The sequence below is a fragment of the Struthio camelus genome, chromosome 4 (assembly GCF_040807025.1).
Source record: "Struthio camelus isolate bStrCam1 chromosome 4, bStrCam1.hap1, whole genome shotgun sequence".
Taxonomy (NCBI): domain Eukaryota; kingdom Metazoa; phylum Chordata; class Aves; order Struthioniformes; family Struthionidae; genus Struthio; species Struthio camelus.
Window position 1 is genome coordinate 51,059,479 of NC_090945.1, and position 25,319 is coordinate 51,084,797.

At 42.7% G+C, this 25,319-nt stretch overlaps 1 protein-coding gene across 5 annotated transcripts in view; it reads right to left on the reverse strand.

Annotated features, from left to right (window-relative positions):
- Positions 1–35: 35 nt before the first annotated feature.
- Positions 36–25,319, reverse strand: part of IRF2 (interferon regulatory factor 2) — a 47,555-nt gene continuing 22,271 nt past the window's right edge. For all 5 annotated transcript variants that reach the window (XM_068942599.1, XM_068942600.1, XM_068942597.1 and 2 more), the window contains 7 exons: positions 20,188–20,287; positions 19,404–19,580; positions 16,784–16,830; positions 12,553–12,664; positions 8,319–8,483; positions 3,196–3,242; positions 36–1,388 (listed from right to left, as the gene is read on the reverse strand). In XM_068942599.1, coding sequence (XP_068798700.1) covers positions 1,077–1,388; positions 3,196–3,242; positions 8,319–8,483; positions 12,553–12,664; positions 16,784–16,830; positions 19,404–19,580; positions 20,188–20,287 — 960 coding nt within the window. In that variant the 3' untranslated portion in view covers positions 36–1,076. The remainder of the gene's footprint in view (positions 1,389–3,195; positions 3,243–8,318; positions 8,484–12,552; positions 12,665–16,783; positions 16,831–19,403; positions 19,581–20,187; positions 20,288–25,319) is intronic.

Consider the following 25,319-nt stretch of genomic DNA (forward strand, 5'->3'; position numbering starts at 1 on the left):
TCTGTAAGATTAAAAGAGAGAGACAAACAAGAGGATTATTAAAAATTTAACTATATACCATATTTATTATCAATCCACAGGATAATCTGATTGCTACATGAGCTCATAAAAGCTATTTCACCTTTACAAAATTAAAAAAAAAAATGTGCCACAAGGATGTAATAACTGCTGATAACCAAGGACTGAATCTTAAAATTATAAATTTGCTGTAGAAAAGATTAAAAAAATTATATTCACTTTAGAATTTTACTTTGAATAAAATATTCCCCTGTATAAAAAATAAAAAAGCTTGCTCTGGTTAGAATTAGAGTATTTTTTTCTTCTTCTTTTTTAAATCTGGGAATTTGCATAATATCTCTGTAATAGTTTTTTTTTTTCTTCCTATTGTACCACGCGGCATTCAAGCATAGCAGATTAGAAACAAACATGAGAAAAGCAGTCTTAAAATGTATGAAATCCACATGGGAAGTTCTACCTTCCTTTCCTTTCCTCTATTCTTTAAAGACACTTTAGCAAGAATAGCCTTGGAAAAGAATATAGGTGGGGAGGGACCTTCAATGTGCCATTAATTAGAGCAAGGTAATAAAAGGCTTTTCGTAAGTGCTTTCTTAATAAGGTGCAGAAGCAGACTGCAACGTTGCTAGTACTGCACTATGTACAATATTCACAATAGATTTTTTTTTATTTAAAAATATTCCAGCTAGTTCACATTTTCTCTTCCATTCTGAGGCTTTCAGTTCCATCACAGCCTTGACAGCAAGAAGCGCAGCAGCACCACTTCCCTTGTGGTCAGTTGGTCCTCTTATGAAGCACTGGAACCTGCGAGTGGGCCAAAGTTCTTGGTTTTTTTCCTACGTAGTAACCTTGGAAGTCCGTCTGGGTTCAGGTGTACATACTGATGGCTGGAGTCCTGAGTTAAAAAACACTCCAGCACTGGAGTCGGACACAGCAACGTTTTATATTGCCAAGGCTTTACCTTAGATTTGTCTAATGTGCGTCAAGGGATGAACCTCTCCTAGAGAAACATAAAATACAAAACCAAACAAAACAAAGCTAAAAAACACACCGTCAATGGCTTAGCAGCTCTTGACTCTCGACTGGGTGATGTCTGACGTTTTCTTGATGACGCTAGCCCGTGTCTCGCGGTCTGGTCGGCTGCTACTAGTGGAGGCTGTGGACACTACTTGTGGCAGAGGGATGTCTGAGAAGGGGGGCCAGGAGCTGTTGTAAGGCAGTGGGCAGCTTTCTTCTTTGATGGTGACCTGGAGGTCAGGCTTGTTGGCTACAAAAGTAGCCATGCTGGGAAGCATATGAGAAGTGTTCCTCATTCCCAGATTGCTCAGATATTGTTTGCCTTCAATGTTTTTCTTCTGCCAATGAAGTCGTCCCTAAAAAAGGGGGAGAAAAAGAAGAAAGACAGATTCTGTGAGTGAACGTGACTTGGTGAAGGGCTCCAAAAGACAAGATGAATACAGACACATCCACAAACTGCATAGGAGTTACCCTGTCACTACAGCCTGAGCCTCTAGCTGCTGGCTTTGTATGTCTTTGCTCTCAGACACTTCTCTCTTTCTGAAGTCCTGTATCTTAACTTTGTTGGCTCTCCAGCACTCAAGACACTCTGCCTACTCTCCTGATGGAAAATGAAGGCCTTGTTCTCAGTACGCTGAGGATAAAAACAGACACAGATGCCAAAAAGCTCAGAGCTTCAAATGGAAAGGTTTCCTCCATTACCAGAGAGAGCACCCTCCTGCCAATAGGCAACCCACAGAGACTTCACACCTCTCAAATAGCACCGTCTAAAACTGGTAAGGCTGCCAGGAAAACCTGTTTCACCTGATAGTGCGTCCATTGTGACGGGTGAGGTTTGCCAAGCATAGAAGAGCATCTGCTCCTTTCCCCATCACGCATGCCACAGCAGCACGTTCTGTCGAAGAAGGGTCTTCGCTGCCTGTGCGGAGCCAGAGGACTCACTGCCTCAGCCACGACCAGCCAAGCGAGCTAGAGAATTCCCACTCCCCCTCTCTCTTCCAGACTACACAAAGCCTTTTGGGGAGTCTCACTGAGCTTGTTTTTCATCTGCCCATGGAAGCAGGGAAAAATTACAGCCCATACAGCCCTCTGGTACAGGGCAGGGGAAGAAAAGCTGTTACAGCTGCACCAGCAGCAGGTAGCAGATGCCAAGTGCTAACCTGGCCTCTATCCACTAAAGGCCTATTTTTCTGTCCCTTGCAGAATTTCAATGATGTGACAGTCATTGAAAATGCCATTACTGGCAGTCGGCATGCAGGCTCCACCCTAACCAACACATGACTAACAAACCCAAGAGGGTTAGCCATGCAGCTAAACAACTGCACAACCTGCAGTTCTCCAAGGAGGAGGATTCAGAGGGGTTTTAGGGGGACGCAGCAAGAGAGGGATTGGCAAGAGGCTTTTGCAAAAACGCAGCTGAAGTGCAGGGAGCCTGAGTGCTGAAGTCCAGTCTTCAGTGAGCTTCCTCCAGCCTCTAAATACTCACGCCGATTGGCAGGTCCAGTCACCTGATGGCAGCCGCAAAAGAAAAGGCGGCTGCTGGTTTTGCAAAGGCACAGCTCAAAAAACATTCACGGGGTGCATGAGTACTTTCTCCGTGGATCCCTTTCATTCAGCAACACCCAACTGACTTCTCAGGAAAGCTTTTTGCCTCACATACCTCATTCAAATTGCATTTCTATCACACGTGTAGCCATTTCCTCCCATTGTATGAGTGCACATGCCATTTAAGGAAAACAAAAGGAGTACGCTTGCAACAAAGACAAAATACACCACCCAGCAGAGCCAATGCATAAAGGGCACACCCGTATACACACTTACATGCACATGACAAAGCCCGCTGGTTTGCTCCATATTAGTAAACTAGTTGGCGCTGCTGATAGTTTTGGTTCTCCAAAATACGCATTCTGTTTTCTCAGGTGAATTAATCTCCTTGTAGTTTTGATAGATCAGGAGGAAGCCACATAGACATCAATTCCACTAGACAATCATCCAAACGTTTGTCTCCCCTGAACCTTCCTAGCTTGTTTTTCTCCCCCAGCTATGACTAAAATCAATACTGCACTGGTAGTCGCATTTGCAAGTGGAGAAGGGGAAAGAATAACTCAGGACATTGTTTTTGAGAATTTGCTCAGAACTGCTAACAATCCAAAAAGCACTTACCTCTGCGTTTTCTTCATCACTTGGAACGCTGTCGGTCGTTTCACTTTCTGTCAAACAAAACAGAAGTAAAAATGAAACTCATGTTATTCTATCTACAGTAGCAAAATCCAGCTAAAGAGGCCTGATCCACTTCAAGTAAGTACAATCAGAGTGAGGCCAAATAATCAGAAGACAACAGAAAAGCACAGATGCCCTGCCACAGTAACCTAAGGGCTAGGCAATGCAGCTTCACTGAACAATTAGAGTAAATTCACCTGGTTATCACAGTCAATACGGATACATCCTAGAAAAGACAGCAGTGCAGGTGGGAGAAATGGATCTGTCTTACAGCTTGTATTTCTGGGCAGCAGGAAGATCCCCTGTCCTGTGCAGAGTCCCGCAAGCAGGAAACGCCCTCTCTCCCTTGCCCTGTCTTGGCAGCTTGAGGCCTGGCTAAATGTAAAGTTCTTTCCAAATCCATATTTTTATCTCCCTGCAAAATGAGCAACTCCACCCCAGAAGAGACAAGTGTGGTTTTGTTTCATGAACTGTTATCTCAACCTGCTGCCTCAAGGGCTTGTTGTCACTTCTTGCATTTTATGACTGTTGTTACACCTTGCTCTCATTTTGTTTTCTGTCACCCTTGCCCAGACCCCCAGCATATTTCTCAACCCTCCACGCCACTCAAGCAGATATAGATGCTGTTATCTCCTGAGTACCATAGCCCCATCACCCACCTCTGTGCACACTGCTCACCTCCTCCACCAGAACACGCGTGCGTGCACACACACACTCCTCTTTTCCCCTGTAAAGGCCCATCCACAGCTAGCGTTCACTGTCCCCAGCAGCCTCCCAGCTAACCTCCTACCCCATGCTTCTGCACAACACACCTCATTCCCACCTTCACAGACTCACAGAACAGTTGACGTTGGAAGGGACCTCTGGAGATCACCTAGTCCAACCCCTGTGCCCAAGCAGTGTCACTTAGAGCAGGCTGCCCAAGACTGTGTCCAGACGGCTTTTAAATATCTCCAAGGATGGAGACTCCACAACCTCTCTGGGCAACCTGCTCCAGTGCTCAGTCACCTTCACAGTAATCTTTTTTTTTCTTATATTCAGATGGAATTTCCTGTGTTTCAGTTTGCACCCTCTTGTCCTGTCACTGGGCACCACTTACAAGAGTCCAGCTCCATCTTCTTTACGCTCTCCCTTCAGATATTTATACATATTGATAACATCCCTCCTGAGCCTTCTCTTCACCAGGTTAAACAGTCCCAGCTCTCTCAGCCTCTCCTCCTATGAGGGAGGCTCCAACCACTTAATTGTCTTCGTGGCCCTTCACTGACCTCGCTCCAACACGTCCATGTCTCTGTTGCATTGCGGAGCCCAGCACTGGACCCAGCACTCCAGATGTGGCCCCACTACTGCTGAGTAGAGGGGAGGGATCACCCTCCCTTGACATGCTGGCAATGCTCTCCCTAACGCAGCCCGGGATACCATTGGCCTTCTTTGCTGAGAGGGCGCATTGCTGGCTCATGGTCGTCTTGTCCACCAGCTCAACTACCAAAGACTATTGCTTCTGAAGCCAGCACCTCCCCTATTCAGGGTCTCAGTTATAGCATGCAGTAAGTAGAGGTGCTGCCTGAAATATTACATCTAACTGTGAAGCCCTATAAAATTAACACTCTGCAGGGCTTCTCATTCACTGGCCTAGATAGAGAGAGACGTGACAAGGTGATAAAGTTGGCTAAATAAGCCAAACTATGGGGAGGCAGAGAGAAGGCAGAAAGTAATCTGTACAAAAGGAGAAATGGCCCTGGAGATAGAATCAACAGAAGGAATCCACAGAGAGACAAGAAGCAGATATTTCTTGACATGAAGAAACATGTGGCAACAAAAAAGGGTGATGCAGATGAAAAGGAATCCATCCTTGATGTTTATACATAATAAAATGCTGAGCAAGAGATAGCACTATAGTTAGCAAAGACAGGGAAGCTGGCCACTTGGGTATGGAAAGTTAGAGAGGTTATTTGAATCACTGTCAAACACAAGATGAGGTTGACAAGAACAGCCTAGGCACTAAAAAATTGGATGTTAAAGACGTTAGTGGAAATATGAGGAAACTCATAAGGGCCACTCATACCGTTTGCCCGAGCAACCTCAGAAAGGAATGAGAGGTGTTTTTGAAATAAAACAGATTTATGTAGGACAGCTGATACCTCAGGCTCCTTTTTTGTTTCAGAAGAGCTAAACTAACTGTTCCTGCACAGCTGTTACGGTCAAACTCTTTCCTTCCATTCAGCAATAGCACCTGACAAGAGTAAGCAATTCTGCCCAGCAAACACATGAACACAGAGTCAGGGCTCCTGTGGTTCTCCTATTTGGATTTGCACGGAGCAAGATAAAACCAGAAGCAGTCACAAGTCACAAATTTCAGGCTTCCACCAAACTGTGCAGACCCCTATCCTCACTCCTATCCTGAAAGTCAAATGCAGACTTTAAAAAGAAGTTTATAGACCAATTCAGGTGGGAAGGGAACTCTGGAGGTCTCTAGTACAACCTCCTGCTTGAAGCAGGGCCAGCTGTAAGATCAGACCAGGTTTCTCAGGGCCTTATCCAGTCCGGTCCTGCAAACCTCAGAGAATGGGGACAGCACAACCTCTCTGGGCAACTTGTTCCACTGCCTGACTATCCTCATGGTGAAAAAGTTTTTCCTTTCATCCTGTTAGACCCTTTCTTGTTTCAGTTTATGCCTGTTGTTTCTCATACTCTCATTGTGCACCACTGTGAAGAGCCTGTCTGTCTTCTTAACAACATCCCTGTATGTTTGGGCAGGCTGCTGTTGGGTCCCCCCAAAGCCATCTCTCCTCCCAGCCCACCATCCTCACGGCCCTCTCCTGAACTTGCTCCAGTTTGTTGATGTCTTTCTCGTACTACGGGGCCCAAAACTGCATGCAGTGCTCTAGATGTGGTCTAACAAGCGTTGAGTAGCAGGGGATAACAGCTTCCCTCAACCTACTGGTTGTGATCCTGCTAATATAGCCCAGCAGGCTGTTGGTCTTTGCTGCCAGGGTGCACTGCTGGCTCGCCTTCTGCTCGCCGCCCACCAGGACTCCCAGAGCCTTTTCTGCAGAGCTGCTCGCTAGACAGTCAGCCCCAGCCTGTAACACTGCATGGGGCTCTCCCTTTCCAGGCCTAGGCCTTTGCAATTGTCCGTGATGAATTTCATAATGCTCCTGCTGGCCCATTCCTGCAGCCTCCTCAGGCCCCTCTGGATGGCAGCTCTGCCCTTGAGCGTATCAACTAGTGCCTCTAATTTCATGTCAACTGCAAATTTCATAAGCATGCACTCCACCACCTCCTCCAGTCATTAATAAAGATATTAAACAGGACATGTCCCAGGACAGATCCTTTGCGGTACTCCACTTCTTACTGGCCTCCAGCTAGAGTTACCAGGAACCTCAGGAACTGCCTTGAAATGCGTTCAAAGGCATGTCAGTGGCATAAAATCATCTTTATTCTATCCCAGTTATGGGTTAGCAGCTCCTGACATATGTTAGGTCAGCTGAAGGCCAGTAAGATAATCAGACAACATCAAGGGATAACAGAAGTACTTCAGTCATGTTTCATTTTCTCTATGCTAGTTTGTTGCACTGACTGTAGCAGAGGGAGCCCAGGACTTGTGCATGTCAGGGTGTTTCTCCTGTCACCAGATCACCCCCCTTTATTGTTACAGCCCAAGCAACAACTACCCTGACTCCCGGACCTAGGTACTGACTTTTGTTTGCATTTCAAGTACTTAGATCCTTTAGCTGAGGTTAAAAGCACTGTTGCTCTGTTTACATATACAGGAAAAATTTTGCAAGAAGCATTTGGAAAAAGAACAAATGTTACAAAGGACTCATCTCCCACTGCTAATTCGTTAAAACACCCCCTACCCCACCCCGCCTTACTCTGCAAATCCTTCTAAATGCTCTGGCCATTGCAGACTAAACACATGGGAAAGCATGATCATACATCAACATCTGTCAGACTAACACTGGAGGCAATTCAAAAGAACATCATACTACTCCCCCTGGCCCAAAGATAAAAATTCTTATATACATATTTTATAAAAACGTGTCTGGAAGTAATTTGAGCCTAATGATTCAAAGGCAAAACCATGTGTAAAATAATAAATCACACAAGGAACAATTTAATATTCAAGTTTGCCTAAAAAGATGACATTTCAGTTTCTATCTCAGTCTCCCGAGGCTTGCAAGTTAGCAACATGTTAAAAAAAAAAAAAAAAAAAAAAAAAAAGAAAGGACAGGTTGGATCTGAAACGTTTTCTACTTTCAAATGTGTTTTTGCCTTGTTTCCTATGGAAATAAGACTTTTACGATTGCAGGGGCTCTATATGGTGTGCTCGTGTGTGCATTTGTGTCCGTTCTCCCCTAACAGTTTATGAACACATTGTCAAACCTGGACGAGGGTAAGTGCCAAAAACTCTAACTTCCTACCAGTTCTGTGAAAATAAGGCAGTAGATAAAGAAGAGAACCCATTAGTACCCTGACTTGGGGAAAGGCTTGTTATCTATCTGAATTCTCTGATCTCTAAAAAGAGGTGAGGAGACAGGCATTAGAAGCCAGACTTCCACAGCTCTGCTGCTCATGGGACCACTTGTTATCAGTCACTACATGGCTGTTCTAGTCTGCAAACTATTTGTAACAGACAGATTCACTCCTCCAGAGCCCTCAGGGGATGATCTTTAATAACTCAGGGTTCAAGGGAGACACAACATATTTGCAGCATATCATTTGTACCATCAAAAATGCCCCTTCAATAAAAGATGCAAAGACCTCTCTACACTATATCTAAAAAGATTTCTTTTCCATTAGTCACAGGCTAAAAACTGCAGCATATGTTTCCATCTTCAGATCAAGTACTGCTGAGTCGTTTCCCAGAGTAAAACGGAGAAAGAGGACTATGAGTTTTCAAGTTTCACTAAAAATAAGAAAAGTAGCAGAACAGACGTTTCCGAATCTTTGTCAGCTACCCTGGAATATCCCCCTTTTCCCCTGTGGTGACCTCTGCCTCCTGGCTTGGCAAGCGTCTTCCAAACGTTTCCCAGAAACTGTGAAAAGAAAAACAGGATGCTTACCTGCGTAGGATGAAACCGGGGAGATCTGTAGGGGGTAGAGCTGGCTCATGCTGAGGGGCTGTTCATCACTTTCTGTTGTCACCTCTACTACCTGGCAAACATCAGGAGGATTGGCAACTATCACCTGCTCCTCACTGCTGCCATCAAGGTGCGGCTGTCCTACAACTTGGGGTTAGAAGAAAAAAAAAAAATGTATTACTCATAATGCCTTGACCCTACTGAACCTCTGGATTGTTTATCCTTGAGGACTGGTTGGTATTTGAGTAACCTGGAGCCTTTAATTCAGTCTCAGCACTTTCTTCCACAGCCATCTGCTTTCGGTAGGACTTCTAAAGGAAACTTGTGTGATTTATTTGGTTTCTATCACCTTCAAAGAAATTTCCTTTCCACTTGTGACCACTGGAAATGCCAAACTCTCCCCTGGCTCTCCTGGGAAACATGTCCTTTGAGCTCTCCCATGACACACCAGCTGTCCAGATGCTTTCATAAGGAAGCTCACAGCCATGCTCCTCCTTCACCCTCCTTCACTCCTTCCTCCTTGACCCTGCTTGAGCAGGGAGGTTGGACTAGATGATCTCCAGAGGTCCCTTCCAACCTAAACGATTCTGTGATTCACCCAGAAATGGGGTCTCGCCAGGACATACAGACCTTGGCGAACGCCAGGCTGACCAGAACATCACTTGCTAGGACTAGTGAGGCTTTGAACTAGTGGCTGCAAATTTCCCCTCCAAATCTCAGAGAGTGTCACCACCCAGCAAGCTGCCAACGCCCCATGGACTCTAGGTGCTCTGATGTGAATTCGGCACCATAAGAGCAAATGGGTCAGAACTAGCATGCAAACAACTGGCCACGTAATACCTGGTGGAAATCTGATTTACATATGGCATGAATCTGTCAAGAATGATCCTCCAAACAGATGCTTGTTGTCACAAATCCTTGCACTGCCAGTGATGGCATGTAGAAAAATATGGTCGTACCTGTAGTCCATAATACCCATGGTCTGTGACTGAAAGCTAAGGTCTGGTTAGTTATTAACAGAGGATTTTCCTATTCCCCCAGGCACATGATGTTTAAGACCAAATTAACATTATTTATTTCAATGAAAGGAAGGCAGCATGGGTGCTTGGCAAGCGTCCCAAAACGCTTTCCAGACATTAATCGTGCCACACAACAACCTTCTGAAACAGTGGAATAACCTGAGGTACCAGTAGGTTAATGGACAAAGCAAAACTATGTTGAAAGCCAGAACCTCAGATCTCTAAAGCTGCTTGAGACAATTTCCTCTGTGTTGTACAGCTCCCTTTTTTTTTTTTTTTTTTTTACCCCAGCAGTATGAACACATGACAACTGCATTAATCCAGCGCTGAGCTGACAGTCACTAACTAAACAGGAACAGCACATAGGCATGGTGCCATCTCACAGGATGACTAACCAGAACACAAAACTATCCAAGAGAAAAGGAAGAACTATAGCTATTCTTTCACTGGAACACAGGAGCAATCTTCACACAGGTAAATTCCTGCCAATTTCAACCAAAGTTCAGAAAGATTTTGTACTAAAGAAACTGCTTCAGATGTATTTGCATGTTGTGAACTGCTGCTAGTCTTAAAAGCACTATACAATAATGCATGCGGTGGCCTATCCTAAGTTTTACATAGGACCTATGTAAGTTTTATATAGGATCTTATGTCCATCCCACTTGGTAATATGATTCTGGAAGCGACCAATATTGGATGTTTCAAAGGACAGGATAGTTAATTCACCAAGCTACATAGTACTGAGTCAGTAGAAATTCAGACAGAATATTATTTCTGGGCCCATGACGTAGGAAAACATAGGCAATGAAACACAGCAGCTCTTGACATTCTTCTGTTAAGTGATCTAATTATTCTGATTATTAATAAAGAGATTTAAAGAAAAGCAGAAGATAAAATCTTTTCCTGCATGAACTAAGATACGTGTACATGAATACACATGCATATGTACACAAACCATTCTGCCTTGTTATCTTGAGACTAGGCTAGAACAAAACTTCTTGAAAAAGAAAGTAGCAGGTTTTTCTCCCAGGGAAAAGCTGTGTTTCATTTTGCTTTGTAAAGTGCTGAGTAACTACTGGGAACTACCCCAAACCTGGATGTGTATCTCATGAGGCAACTCCAACAAATAGACTGCTGAGTACCTAATTTTTTTTTTTTTTAAAAAAGAAGTCTAATCACTACAATTACTACCATTTTGCTCTAGGCATTTCATCTTCACTGTAACCAACCGTTTCCTGGCTCTGAGACGATCTGCTTTTTATTGAGCGGAGGAGGAAACACTGCTTCCCACCTCTCTAACGCTGTTCATTTTTATCAGGGAGAAATCAGAATTGTGCCACACCGTCATGGTAAGAGCAGGCCATCTTTTTACCTTTCTCCTCGATACCTGAAGAATTCCTACCCACCCCAAGAGATAACCTCAGTGCAGCAAAAAATATTCCTCACTTGGGAAAAACGCAACTGCTTTTCCTTGAGATGTACTATGGCAGAAAACATCGCAGGTGCTGTTTCTGTTCTTCCTCCTTCCGGCTGACTTTCCTCATTTCTGCAGAGTTAATCTAGTTTGCCTTTTTTCCCCCGGCTTATATTAAAAACCTGCTCGGAGTGCTAAATAAGGATTTCTCTCTTCAGTTGGGATAAGCAGCACACTTCATAAGCTATTAATTACGCAACAGAGGATCACAATTACACACCCAATCCTTGTCGTTCTGCTCCAGAAAGTGGATTTGGAGCCTATCCACAGGGCAAAGGGAGAAGAAGCTAGCCAGAGATTTCCCCTGCGAGTCCAAGGGAAAATGAAATCCTGTAACGTGCAAATTCAGCTCTGCTCCTCTGAAGACGTTGCTTGGATTTCATGGTAAACCTCTGACTGCTCTCGTATGTTGATGTTGCTGTTACGGGTCCTGTCCTGTAAATTACTGAGATGCATTCATCTCATAATAACATTAAACAGGAGTTCAGGATATGCTCTCCTGCAGAAAACCAAGCTGTCTGCAGCAAAATGACTCTCAACTGATGTCAGTGGATTTTGGATAACATCAGATATGTTCTAAAGACTGTTTTAACTGATCCCTGTTTGACTTTAAGGCAGTAAAATAAAGCAACAGTGTATGAAGCTTCTTCCCTAGGGCTGTGTGTCAGCCTTGGGGCATTTCAGATTTAGTTTTAAGTTAGTCAGGAAATAAACCACACTATTCCTTCAAGTTATAAAACCCTCTTTAACAGTAGGAGCAAAAACCATGTCCTAATATTCTCAGGAAAGCAAGGGCTGGTTAAATAAATTGCCATAAAGAGAGGAAAAGTACTCAAACTCCTCAACCATAAAAATACTCGAGGGGAATGACTTTACACAGAGGCCTGTGACCTAAGAAGTGGACATCAAAAACAGTCACTGCACATAATATCTACCATCTCTGCAAACATAAGATTAACATAGTTTTCAAACACCTCCTCTGTATGCAGAAAAGTGGAATTCTAGAGAAAGTAGTATATGGGTCACATTTCTAGGAGCCCTCACTGCATTGACAACCTTAGCCAAAAAAAAAAAAAAAGAGCTGTCAAAAACAGCCCAATTATTCTACCAAGAACCAATTATTCACGCTCCGAGATGACAGCTAATTCCTAGCGTACCAGTTTCTAAATACAGTCTTCACTGATCTCTGCTGTTAGCTCTGTGATGTTAAGAACTAACTCTGCTACTGAGGTACCAGTACAAAGAACTAAGTTCCTCCATTTCATATAAACATTTAAAATCACAAATAAAATGGCACCCTACACACAGCTCTTCTTGGAGCAATGGGAAACAGCGATCTAACTCCAGCGTAACTCCTGTGCGATGCCAGCTAAAATCCCCTCTGAGCTAAGCAGCACTCTGTGGAGCAAGTTAACGCCAGGAAAAGCCACCTGAAAAGGCTGGCAAGGCCCTGGCTCTCGGGGGAAGCACCGTGCCGCAGCAGCGCCGCTCACCACCTCTGCGAGGCCATGGGGCTGGCTTGCAACCAGCACCTCGTATGGGCTGGGCTAGCAAAAAAAGCGTGGCCATGATTATAACCGTGTTGTTCCTTAAAAGGCAAAACGCTGCTGGAAAGGTCAGTTTGGCACAGTCAAAAGGGTCATTCTGATACCACCTACTTCGGGAAATTGTGTTTTAAGTCACCTGTATGCTTAGCACATATGAAAAGCATAGGAGTACTTACCTACAATGTTCACTGTACTGTCAACTTCATTTTTTATACTGGAGGACAGGAAATAGTCAGAAGTGACATCATTTAGCCCATTAATCCCAAAAGATGATTCAACTGGCTCTTGCTAGAATGAAAACAGTACAGTTGGGTCAGGTTTGATTTATTTTAGGAGCCTGGACTCAATTCATCTCTCTGCTCTGAGATGATAATAAATCAAATCACTTCTGCCTGACACACACACCCTGCTCCCTGTTAAACATAGTACTAAAACGAACATTTTGGTTCTCTGAGAAGAAGCCACAGTTTATTCCATTTCCAAATCTTCCCCTCTGAAACTAAAGTCATTTTTAATTCTCAGATTTAGAGTGAGCCTTCAGAGAGCAAGAAATTAGTGTGCTATTTACTACAAGAGATTAACATTTGGAACAAACAAGGAAGAAACATTGCTTTAAAACAGCGTTCTAGTTAATATTCATCCTCTTTCCCTTCCAAACATGCTGCGTCTCTCAGCGCTCCCTGAAAGGAAGCCTTAGCTTCTGTACAGTAATTACTAAATTCTAGCCTTAATTTTTCTCTGCAGCAAGCCTGAAAGCAAACCAAAGTGTTTACACTAAATACAGCCTTTTAGATCACATCATAAACATTACCATAGGGCAACAGTGTCGGGAAAACATCACCTGTTCTACATACACTGAGCTGTCCACAGGATGCATTTCTATGCATCTGTTACATTCGGACGGAGATCTAAGAAACTCCCTTCAGAATACACAGCAAAAGTTCTAATTCCATAATTTCAGGACTTCTTTAAAAGACTATGAACATTTTTAAAGGATTAACTACAAATTTCCAGCCTCTTCCCCTTTATTGGCTCCCTGACAAGGACTATCAGGTACAAAGTCTAAAGTCTTCTGCTCTTATTCTGGGCCAATAACGCCAACGTCGAAAGCGAAGTCCTGCATCGCTGTTGACCTAGAGATATCTGCAGAGAGGGGCAGAACTGCCAGTCTGATCTGATGGCGTGTTGTGCCCATTTTCACCAGTCTAAAATACTTCAGCAAGCGTAGGGCAAAGGCAAGCCTCAAGTCTTGTGATGCCAGTCCTTCACTGTACTAACCCTATAAACCTTTCTCATGGGGACAAAAGCTGTAGGGACAGTGTGACAGTTGTTTTCTGGATGCCACACACTGCAATTGCAACCAATTCAAGAAGAGCTGTCACTTTGTCACAAGTCAGTTCCTCTCCAGCCATTAAAAGCAAGGCTAAAATACACATGCCCTGTTCCAGGGCCCCTTTGCAAATCAGAAGAGCGCAAAGGAGCTTCAGCATAATGGCAGTCAGGTCTCTGATAAGCCACATTGGTTGTGTTAACCCACAAGTCAAAGAGTTCAGGTATCCAATACAAAGCTGGAAAAGATAAAATTAGCTCCCACTGATTCATCACGGATCACAGACTGCAGAGACAGATTAGGGGCCCTGAGCCTCCAGTGTTGCGCAATGCCCCTGAAAACCCTTGGCCAACGCAGCAGCCCCCGTGGGAACGCTGCAGGCAGAGTAACTTGCTCAGTTTTACTAAGGCCTAGTTATAAAACAGGCTATTTTGGTAGCCCCTTTAGAGCTGCAGAAACAAAAACATATCTTAGAACTCAGGTGATGGTGCTAGATCCACAAAGGGACTTGGACACTGCCACAGTCAGTGTTAAATCACCTAACTTTGCTGTGACCAAATGCCTGATGGAAGCCTAAGCTAAATGCATGGGGAAAGGTGCCACTTAACTTAAAAAAGGTCTGAATGGGGAGCTGCATGCACAGTCAGCAGGCAGCATCTTGGACAAGGCGGAACTTAAGCCTCATGCAGGCAGCTCAGCTCTTAACTTTGTTTCAAAGGAACATATATTCTATATTTATCTGAGCTACTCAAACACTTATGGCCTCTTCCCATTGCTAAGTACTCATGCTCCAACAGAAAGGCCCCATCTGACCAATAGTCGAATGGCTAGGACACTTTTATGCAAAGTGGGAGACACTTATCTGCAAGGTGGACTGCCCTTGTCTAATGTGGGACAGGGATTTGGTACAGTCCAGGTCTCTCCTCCGCAGAGGGGATGAGCAGGGAAGTGCCCTGACTGAGCATCCTGCTCAAGCCCAGCATCATCACTCCGCTCAGCGAGGTCTGGTAGCATTGTTCACCCCATCAGCAGTCGCATTAGGGCGTTAGGTGCCCACGGAGTCTGGCAGCAGCTACACAACGGAGCTTAACGTTAGACACTGTTATGCTAGTCCCTTTGTAGATCTGCCCTCTGATACTTCGCTTCTCCCTCTGTTCATGCTACCCCCTCAGAATTTAACAGGCAGAACATGGAGCAGCCTCCCACTCATCTTCACTGAACAGAGCTTTTCAACATAACTGCAAAGCTTTCAATAAAAACCAGAGAACTCGGATCTCAGGAATCCACATCACCAAGCAAAGAAAGTATAAGTAGGTTTCAATGCTCAAAAATGGATATTTGCATTATATCAGTCATCCATCAGCTTTCCTCACTATTATTGCCTTCAATATTCAATAGTATAGCTAACAGTGGCTGAGCATGGAACAAGTATCTATTTTAAAATCTAATGCATATTTGGAAGTCAGCTCATGTATACATTTGTCAGAATAATGGATAACAGTCAAGAATACTGCTGGGACCCAGCTCAAAACCTACAAGATCTAACTGGTCATAACATAATTAGCAGTTGGCATATGCACCTAGGTTACCACTCACCAGTATACATATGTACTAGAAGCACAGCCAGGTCAGTTTACGGCTGCCACAAAGCTTCTGTGCAGTTCAGGGCAGTCGAGCTATAGGAAGGTGCTCCCAAAAGCTGAGAGCATCTCCCTGCAGACACCTATTTCCAGGTATAATGCCACGAGTAATAGTCTCCCAGACATCATTGGAACTCCCTCGGCAATGAATACTTGTGAGACTAATCTTAATGAAGTGGACAGGATTGTTCAAGCACCTCTACGGCTTCTCACGTATTTAATATTTTTACTAAAAGAAAGATTATGAAGGAGGGGAACAGCAATGTGCTGCTGCCAGCTTTAAAAGGCATCTGCTGCCCTGCTCTGACAGAGTGTAGTAGCTCCCCCGAATGCAGGTTATGATCAGAGTCAGATTATAACAAACAAATGTGGCGACAAAATCAAAATATCATGGTTAAAACGTGGTTCCTTAAAGACAACTTAAAATTACAGACCAATAAAGCAGTATTCTGGCATGTAATTACACAAGTCACGATTGCCAGAAGAGCTTCTTCCTTCCAAATCCAATTTTAATAAAGGAGTTTTTTCAAAAATGCCTCAGCACTCATCTGGCCTAGACTACCTGCTGGCCACTGCACTCAGTGCTGCCTTCATGGACTGCATCGCACAGACATGAGAATGACAGTCCTTGACAAGCAAGTATCAGAGGACTGAGCTGCTGTTCTGTTATAGACACTACTACACGCTACTACAGGCTGTGGGTTCAGAAATCCAATCCCAGATTTCAGCAGAAGACCCAAGAACACAGACTTTATCAAAACTTGAAAGTCCGAAAGTTTTGCAATTTATTTTTTGAAAGAGTTGAAGCAGGTCCCAGTCCTGCCACTATTCAAGATTGACCGTCTCAAAAAGGCCCTCATCAGAACTGCTAAAGCTAGGAAATGCCATGCTCTGTAGGAAGTACAAATGTGAGTTTGGGTCCATGCCTGAATAAGCAGAGATCGCAGATACTGAGCAATGACATTTACAACTGAGTTATTCTAACTTAGAAAATATGAGCAGAACATGCAGCCCTCATAGAACTTCCCCCCTTGCCTAAATGAAAATGAATTTCCAACACACTATGAACACAAATTAATTGCTCCAAAAGGTAGTTCCATTGTTCAGAAGCATTCCTTCCATAATTACTTTATTTCTACTTACACAGACAAACAAATGGCAAATCTATTGCCAAGACTGCCAGTTTTCCAACCTCCAAGCATTGCAACACAAGGGCTGTGTCAGCTGATGATGTCAGTCACAACTGCAAAAGGCTTCACGTTTTTTTAAAAAAAAAAAAAAAAAATCAAACACCCAATGGAACCGAAGCTACTTAAGGAAACCACAAGTACGGGAGATTTGCAAATATCCACCACAAAATACTGTTGGATCTATTAAAAAAAATTTGCGACAGAATGTTTTTACAAGCTCTCACACAACTGAATAGCCACTTCTTACCTTAATTTGTTTGAATTTGTCATCCTTCTCAGACTTTGGTTTTTTTCCTGTAACAACAGAAAGATTTCTTAGTCTGTGAGACATCCTCCACTCCTTCTTTATGCGCTAAGAAATAGCGCAATGTGCCTCCAAAACACCAGCATCTCATAGGAAAATGAGAAGTCATTTCACTCAATTTTAAACCTACTTTGAGGCCTAGGCACTCAAAAATTCATATTGAACATATTGGCTTTGTGTTTCATTTTAGAACGGCTCCAAGAAAGGAGCGCCGATAGGACTGACAGAAGCAATTTCAGTCAAAAAGTAAGATGAAGAAATTGGAACTCAGAGTCACAAACTAAGAGACAAAGCCTCTGAAAGAAAAGGAGAAGAAAGGAGGAGAAAAATACTCATAACAAAAAAAATAAAAATATATGTCTCATCACATTTGAGAGAGACTCTCATTGTAGCTGTAGGAAAAGGGAGATGGTTCTTTGATTTAACATGCAAAAAGAGATCACAGTTAATTTCAACAAATATTTCCTTAAATAGTTGCAGCTGGTGGGGGGGGGGGGGGGGACGGACATATTATAATTCATGCAATCATTTATGCAATCGTGCTGGATTTGAGAATCCAGGGCGGGGGGGGGGGGGGGGGGAACACCACACATGGTCCTCACAAAACCTTGTGCTCCTTGGCAGGCTTCAACATTGCTGCCCCTGCTCTGTTCTGAGCAGGCCCTGCCGTGGAGGCTGAGACCTGCTGATACAAGCTCAGCTCTTCCCACTGTTTGTGCAGATGTGCCCCATGCATTTCACCCATCCCTACTACAAGGTACTACTGTGAATTATAAATGTTTGCAGCCAAATTCTTTTGGTCGCACTCATACACAAACTTAGCCCCATGGCATGCAGAAAGGGTGAGTGAGAATATATACAAGTCCCCAAATATTCCACAGATGTATAGCAACTGGACTTGCTGCAGAACCCTCTCCTGCTACTGCCCCGAGCTCCAGAATCTCGGGTTACATTCCCAACTTTTCTAGTTCTTACAGCTATGAGAGGAATCAGCTGCAACGGAACAGAATATGGTTTAGGGAAATATGCCTGATTGTACAAAACACACCATAGACCAGAGATCAGAAACAGTTTTAAAGCAAAGTTTTTCTACTTTTTTCAGACTGTCTTCTTTTCTTAGCCTAGTTCTTCCTCATAAATGCTAGAGTTCCTTATCTTCATTTCCAAACACATTTACTTAATATGTTCCTTTTAGATGTGTGTTTAAGAAAACAGCAAATTGAGCTACGGGTGAACTGAATCAGATTTTGCAGGAAGACAGTGCATTTGGACTGCAGGTTATCTTTTCATCCAAAGTTCCTAGGCACTGTGGTCCAGAGGAATAAGTCAATGTTTCTACCTCATAAGCAACTAAATATTCATGAGACTGACCTGGTGGCTGGGTCCTCTCCTGGCATGTGGAAGACTTGATCCCTAAACTAAGGCTGGAGATTTAAAGACAAGTCTTTCCTGCTTTACCAGTATTGTTCTGTGGGGGCAAGCAGGACAGTACTTTTCGCTCATTCTTTGCGGCCTGCTTTAGTTACTTAACTCAAGAAATGGTTTCATGGTTTAATGTTCTGAACAGAGAGATATCTCCCCACAATGTCAAACTTGGTAGTTTGTTCCTTGTATAGGAAACCAGGACGCTGAATTTGTACTCCTAACTCCACGTGGCAGCTTCATCCCTATGTCCTTCTACAGAATCAGCTTTTCTACATTTGCTGTTCAGCCACATATCTGCCACAGCTATACTTAGATGTGCACTGCTCCCACTCAGTTCAAAAAAGCATGAGTTTATTTCTACCCTTGTTTGGAAAAAAAGACAGCAATACGCCTGCCTCCAGATTCTGAAAGAGCTTTACTGTGTTAAATACACGGAGTTCTAAAATCCCCCTAAATCTTCACCCTTGACTGAAGGGGTACTGTAAATGAGATCCAGTTCTCCCATAAGAGCTAGAAAACAGGCAGATAGGGCTCTATGCTGCCTTCATGCATTAGGATACTTCATGGGGACTGTGATTTTGGAAGTGCTACCACAGATAAATGAAAAGGAGCTCTTCTCTATGGTGTTCTCAGCTTCCGGAACCTGTGCTTTAATTCAGTACTCCCATTAACATCTCCTTCAGAAAACAATTTCTCCTGATTCAAGTTAAGGGTGTTTGTCACACTGCAAATTTTCAGCTGTTTACATCCTATCGCTGTCTCATTTTAAACCCTGGCCATTTTGCAGCATTTACTTGGAGCCCCAGAATTTAAACAAGCTAGATACCTGGGACTAGAATCTAAACGCAACTCCACTGGCTTTAATAGAACTACGACAATTTACATGAGATCATCAATTTGGGGGGGATCACATCTTGTTGATCCTCTCTCACAGTATCTCGTTCTTTTAATGTAACATAGTCCATTTTTCACAGAGAAGTTCCAAACTTCTGGGAAACGTCTGGATAAAAACATCTGGCATTACAGCAGCTGAAGGAAAACCCATGCATTTTGTAGACCCCAGTATCCTCAGTGGTTTTCACTGACAAAAATCATAACAATGTACCCAATACCTATATTCACAAGTTCTCTTGTCTACCTTTTTTGGAAGGTCTTTCAGATAACGGCAACATCCGGTACACCCTGAAGGCATTGTTTCCTTTCTTTATACTTTTATCCTTCACTTCTTCTATATCAGGCAAAGAGTTCATAGCACACCGGAAGTTTGCCTTCCATGTTTTTGGATCAGGTTTATCTACTCCTGACTGGTATTTTCCTAAGCAAGAAAAGAAAGTTAGGTATATATGTTGTATAATTGAAAACCTAAGGCGAATTAATAACAACATGAGTTAACTTCAGTTAGCCTTCAGCTCTCAAGACAAGCATTCAAACAGTAGTTTAGGTTGCAAGAGAAAGTGAATGCTGTGATCTCAGTCTCATACACATTTTTAGAACATGATTAATAGTTTCTGCTCAAGAAAGACCTAGGGCACTGCAGATCAGATGCAATTCTACAAGAGGGTGGAAAAGTTTGCACAGCATTTACCTTTATTATGTCTGACTCAAATCCATAGAAACACATGAAGAGCCTAAGGGTCCAAGTCTACAAAGTGCTGAGCAAGCTCTACTCCCAGCAGTTTTGACCCCAATCTTGTTAATGTTTGAATCAATTAAGTTTTACTGTGTGTCTCAATTCAAATGAGTTATGGCCCCTCAATAAAGCTGGAGAGTAAGGACCTTGAAAGAAGCCCTTCGCCTCCCACAGATTTGGAAACTTAAATTCACTCTCTGTGTTAGTAAAAGCAAGGATATGAAAGAAAGAAAAAGTATCTGTAAAAGGGAAAAACAAAGTGAAGTCTGCCCTGAAAACAAAGTTCTGATACCTGTGTGAATTGCCCAGTTTCTAAACAACGGAGCATCTTTTTCAACATCCCACCCATGTCTTGCAGCATGCATCCAGGGAATCTGAAAAATCTTCTTCTCCTAGGAAGGAAAACAAACAGGAAATGCCAACACTGATTGACTTGAGGGATTTTCTGATGACTTTAAGTCACTCATTTAAAAACACAGTTCCCGCATCTGCAAGTGTTTTGCTTCTTTATAACAGTACTGCTGTCACTGAACTCAATAGGAAAATATCCACTGGCGTCAGGGAAGGCAGAATACAACTCTAAGCACATGAAACACTCATGCCCCTTCATGGACTATGAGGTTGGCAGCTTTCCAAGCTGACACATGGATAAAACATGCAGCACTACACATTTCTAAACATTCAAATGAAGGCTGGTTTTGGCAGCACAGACACTTTTATGATTAGAAAAATCAAATATGAAAATAAACAACCACAGGAACAGAGGTAATTCAAGGGATTTAGAGCGCAGCCAGTAAAATACTAGCCCAGTGAAGGAAAAGCATCTCTACAATTAATGAGCCAAGCAAATGGGTCATCTGAATACATCAAATTTTATATATATTTATATATATATATATATATACACACACATGTATGTATGTATATGTATATGTGTATATGTATATATATGTGTGTGTATATATGTATATATCTCAAGTGAAGATACAAAAAATACAGGACTCATGTGCAGGGATGGGTTTAAAGGTAAACTTAGTGTAGAAACTCTGGGGCAATCTACGAAATTATTGAAAAGTGGATTTAAAATAATCCAAAGGAAGAATTTTTTCACACAATATGTAGCTAGATCAGGGCATGCCTTATGTGGCAGAAGTATAAACTGACTCAGAAAGTGATCAGAAACTCATGGAAGACAGTCCACTATGATCTTAAAGATCATAGTTCTGGGATGCAACTCCAGCTCAGGGAGCCCAGCGGTTTCCAGAGCCTGAACAGCACAGGAGGGGGAAGAATCCTATTATACCTGTCATATTTCTCATACTCCTTCCATAAGCATTTAGCACAGGCCATCATCACAGAGAGGCTACTGGACCACATGGACCCTGGGTCAGATGTGTTTTTATGTCATACAACACGGGAACCAATTCCTATTTACTGACCTAAAAGGTTAACCTAAGAACACATAATGCCAATTTCCGCAAAGCCATGTAAAATGATTTTTTTCCGGCAGCCTTCGGTTTTCTTCTTTCTTGCAAAGGGGACACATCTCATCTGACTTCAAACACAGACAACTTGCCCTGCAAATATCACTACAGTTTACTAGATTCCCTTCAGAGTCAGCAAGAGAACAGCTCTTTAAGGGCACAATTCATCTCTTTCTGAGGCAACCACCTAAACTATGTCAGCTGAACCACACCTCAAAAATGCCTATTTCTCTCCATCGACTAAAAAGGACTCTAGTCAGGCAGCTCTCCTTTCAGCATGTGTATTGTAGATGTCAGGTGAGATGAATCCGTTGGCCTTTCCCCTTCCTTCAACAATTGCTTTTCTTCTTTGTCTGACTGGTTAATGTTCCACTAAAGGCCAAGGTTGGGTTTATTTTCCTTCCTTTCTCTTTGATCTTTTCTTTTTTGAGCCTGCATTTTGTGTCATCCTTCAGCTCTTTTCATCAATCTTTTCTGTCATTTACATTCACTTGTTCAGAACTGCATTCTCCCCTTCTCACTTCTACTTGGGGAAAAAGGAGAGCATCTCTGTAGGATGATCAACTTTACAGAGGGGGAAGAATAAAGAGGCAAAAGGGACATGAAAGAAGTGATGGGAATAGAGTAAGAGGAAGAATGAGGGTGTGAGAGCTTGAGGGGGCATCATGGGGAACACGTTAAATCTGTGCTTTCACCAAGTTGAAGAAAAGAGGAGGGGAAGTTGTCTAAAAGAAGATCTGTTCTGTGGCCACAGCCTCACTGCACTCATCAGAGCTAGGATAAGCTTCACTGCCTCTACTCTCCTAAAGCCAGTAACGAGGGTGGAACAGAGCGCCATAGAAAATAATTTCTATCAACAAGAACTGAATAGATTAAAAAGTTTTCTCGTGTTTGGGGATGCGGAGAGGCTTGAACCATCCTATACAATGCTACAGAGGCTATACTATTGATTTCATATTCTGCATGATAATTCAAAAAGTTCTATAGGAACTTCCAAACTGAACAAGACTCCCAGATATATCAAGTTTAGCGCCCTGTCACTGTCAACAGTACTCAGTGCTTCAAAGAAAGGTGCAAGGACCTTTTCAGTAACAGTCTAAACATCTGTTTATTAGTTCTCCCTAATTCCAGATGTCTTGAAGCACAAGGATTTATAGCAAATTATAATATAAACAAAAAATTTAATATCTATGTGTTATAACTTTTTAAACATATACACAACTGTAAATACACATATCAAAACTACAGATTTTGTCATTAGCTACACAAATATCTAATCTCTCTGAAATCCCACAAGACTGCTGACCACACCACCACCACATGGCCATGAACTCCACAGCCTAAACATGTGTTCTGCTCTAATTTACCTAGATGCTTTTCATTTAACAAATTACTTTTCAATTTCACTGAAAACTCTTCTCAGCAAGTGACTCACCTATCTGTATTAAAACAAAAAACACAGATTATCAAACATTTACCCACATCCTTCTTGGGTCTGTGCTTATTAATAATGGCATTAATAGGAAAAGGCTCAGCACTGCTTTTCCTTAGACTCGCCTGCACTTGCAGAGCCCTACTTCAGCCCTCTCCATCCTCACTCAGGGAATCACTGCTGCAACCCACAGAGCTGTTTTGGTGAATTAGTGAACTCAACATCACCTGTTACAGCCAGGATCAAGTTAAGTTAAGAGGATAGCCTGGGAACAGTCTCCTTGTCATCCTACTGTCAGGAAGCACTTTCTGTCCTTACTACCACCGTGTTTTCGATACATCGCTGAGTCCTTTAATCAACAACCTCTTACAACAGGAGGAGTCTCTTCCCTCTCTCGCCATGTGGAAGTGTCTCCATGCCCTGGCAGGTTCCCATAACCGGCTGTGAACCCCCTATGACATCTTTCTTGATCCCAAAAGAATGAACTGAGGAACCCCAATTTATGTACAGGCTCCATTTTGCCTCTGTTATTTTCTAAACTATTCCTCCTACATCCTGACTTTGGCTGTTGTTTTGTCTGCTACTGAGCACAGCTTTTCCCTGCATTTTCCAGAATGCCTGGCTACTTTCAAATCCTGAAGTTTAAGATTTTCCATTAAGTTCTGTGTAGCTGTCCATACCGGAAGTGATGATTTCCCATTTGTTTTGAGAATACTGCAAGATATAGAACAGCATTAGACCTGCTCAACCATGTGCTGCCTTGTACAGCACTTTATCATGGGGCATTTGTGCAGAAGTTTGTGTTTCTTTCAAGAATCAGGCTCACTTAAAGTTGAAAAGCACAACCCACAAAACTAGTGCAGCATAACTGGACTTGCTACCAGATTCCAGTAAGGACATCAAAAGGAAAAGGTGTCACGTTCTTAGAAGCGAGCAGGAAGAGCAAAACAATATTGAACACTTGCAACCCTAACACTGCAAAATTCCCCAAGCAGGTGAACGAGCATGAGATCGCACACTAGCTAGAAAGTCATAGGACAAATTTAAAGTAGTGACATCATCTTGATGGTAGTAGTCCAAACCGCCATCAAAGCGGCAGGTTTCCTCTCTGCACCTCTTACAGCTCCTCTGAATGTTTCCACTCAAATTTCCTTTTGCAGAACCATGAGGGATGCTGACCTCCTGTCATCCCCCACCTCACACCACCTCTACGCTCTCCTCAACTACGTAATTTCCCTCACGCCTCCCAGTAGTGTCTCTCTGGGAAGGTAAACAAATTCCCTTCCTCCCTCATGCCATTCAGCGGGATAAAATTTTCACTGGGGACGCACACAAATATCTGGGTTTTTTTTTCCAGCCTTATATAGGGGAGTCTGTTCTGGAGGGGAGGACGTTAACAATGCAGTGCAGAACAAAACAGGAAGAAGAATGTGATCAACTGAAAGTAGAGGAAGGGATTAGATAAGTCAGCCGTTACCCGACTTGTCATTTTAACCGAGAGGTTTAATTCCTTCCTCTAGTGTAAGAAAATCCCCAAGAAAAACCTAGAGCCTATGAGAAACCTAGAATGATATTACTTCCTATAGTATTCAAATTTTATTTCTTCAAAAGCTGTGCATAAAAATGCCATTTTCTTCCTAATCTGACAAACTTTTTTTTTTTGCTGCAACCTGATTTATGCCAAACACTGATTTAAAAATACAGGTCCTGAAATACTACTACTTTCAGAGTCAATTCTGTGTGTACACAAAGCTGTGATACACATGATACTTTCTCATAGATTCCATGCACGATTTTGTTTATGATCAGGGCTTACAGTAAAAACAGAAATATTTTTGGTTTAATGATTCATTGCTGGAACAAATCTTTAAACATTTTTAAACAGAAGCACTCAGAAATGAATTTAGCCTGTTGAACACAATAAAGGCAACTCAGAGGGGTTGTCAAATTTGAGGGCAGAAGTCAGGAATCAGAGTTTAATTAACCTCAATGCAGGCCATTTGGCCCGGTATCTTCCCTCTGGTAGGAGCCTTGAATTTTTTTGTAAAACAAAATCCATTTCAAATACCGTATTTGTAAGACGAGCATTGGTCAACATAGAGTATGCTAACTAAGGACAAAACTTTCCAACCAGCTCTTGCATGCAAAAAGTTCCTGCTAGAAGACTCAGGCAGAAACTGCAGTAACAACATGATCAGGATAGTTGTAAACATCACACAACATGATATGCCTTGCAAAATGCCTTTATATGCTGGTGGGCTGAACCTAAAGAATGAATCCCTTAGCACAGTGGCAACCTTTTCACACTGCAGAGCAAAGGAGGTAAGTATGTTTTGAGGGCGGGGGGGGGGGTACTGAAAAAGGGTAAGTGAGAGTAATCTATAAAAAAGGACAATGAATTTAACAGCAAAACTGAATCTGAAATACTGTGTTCTATTAGGGACAGAGAAACTATTTCAGAATCAAACAGAAATGTCCAGGGAAGGACACTTGAGATGGGCTGCCTGC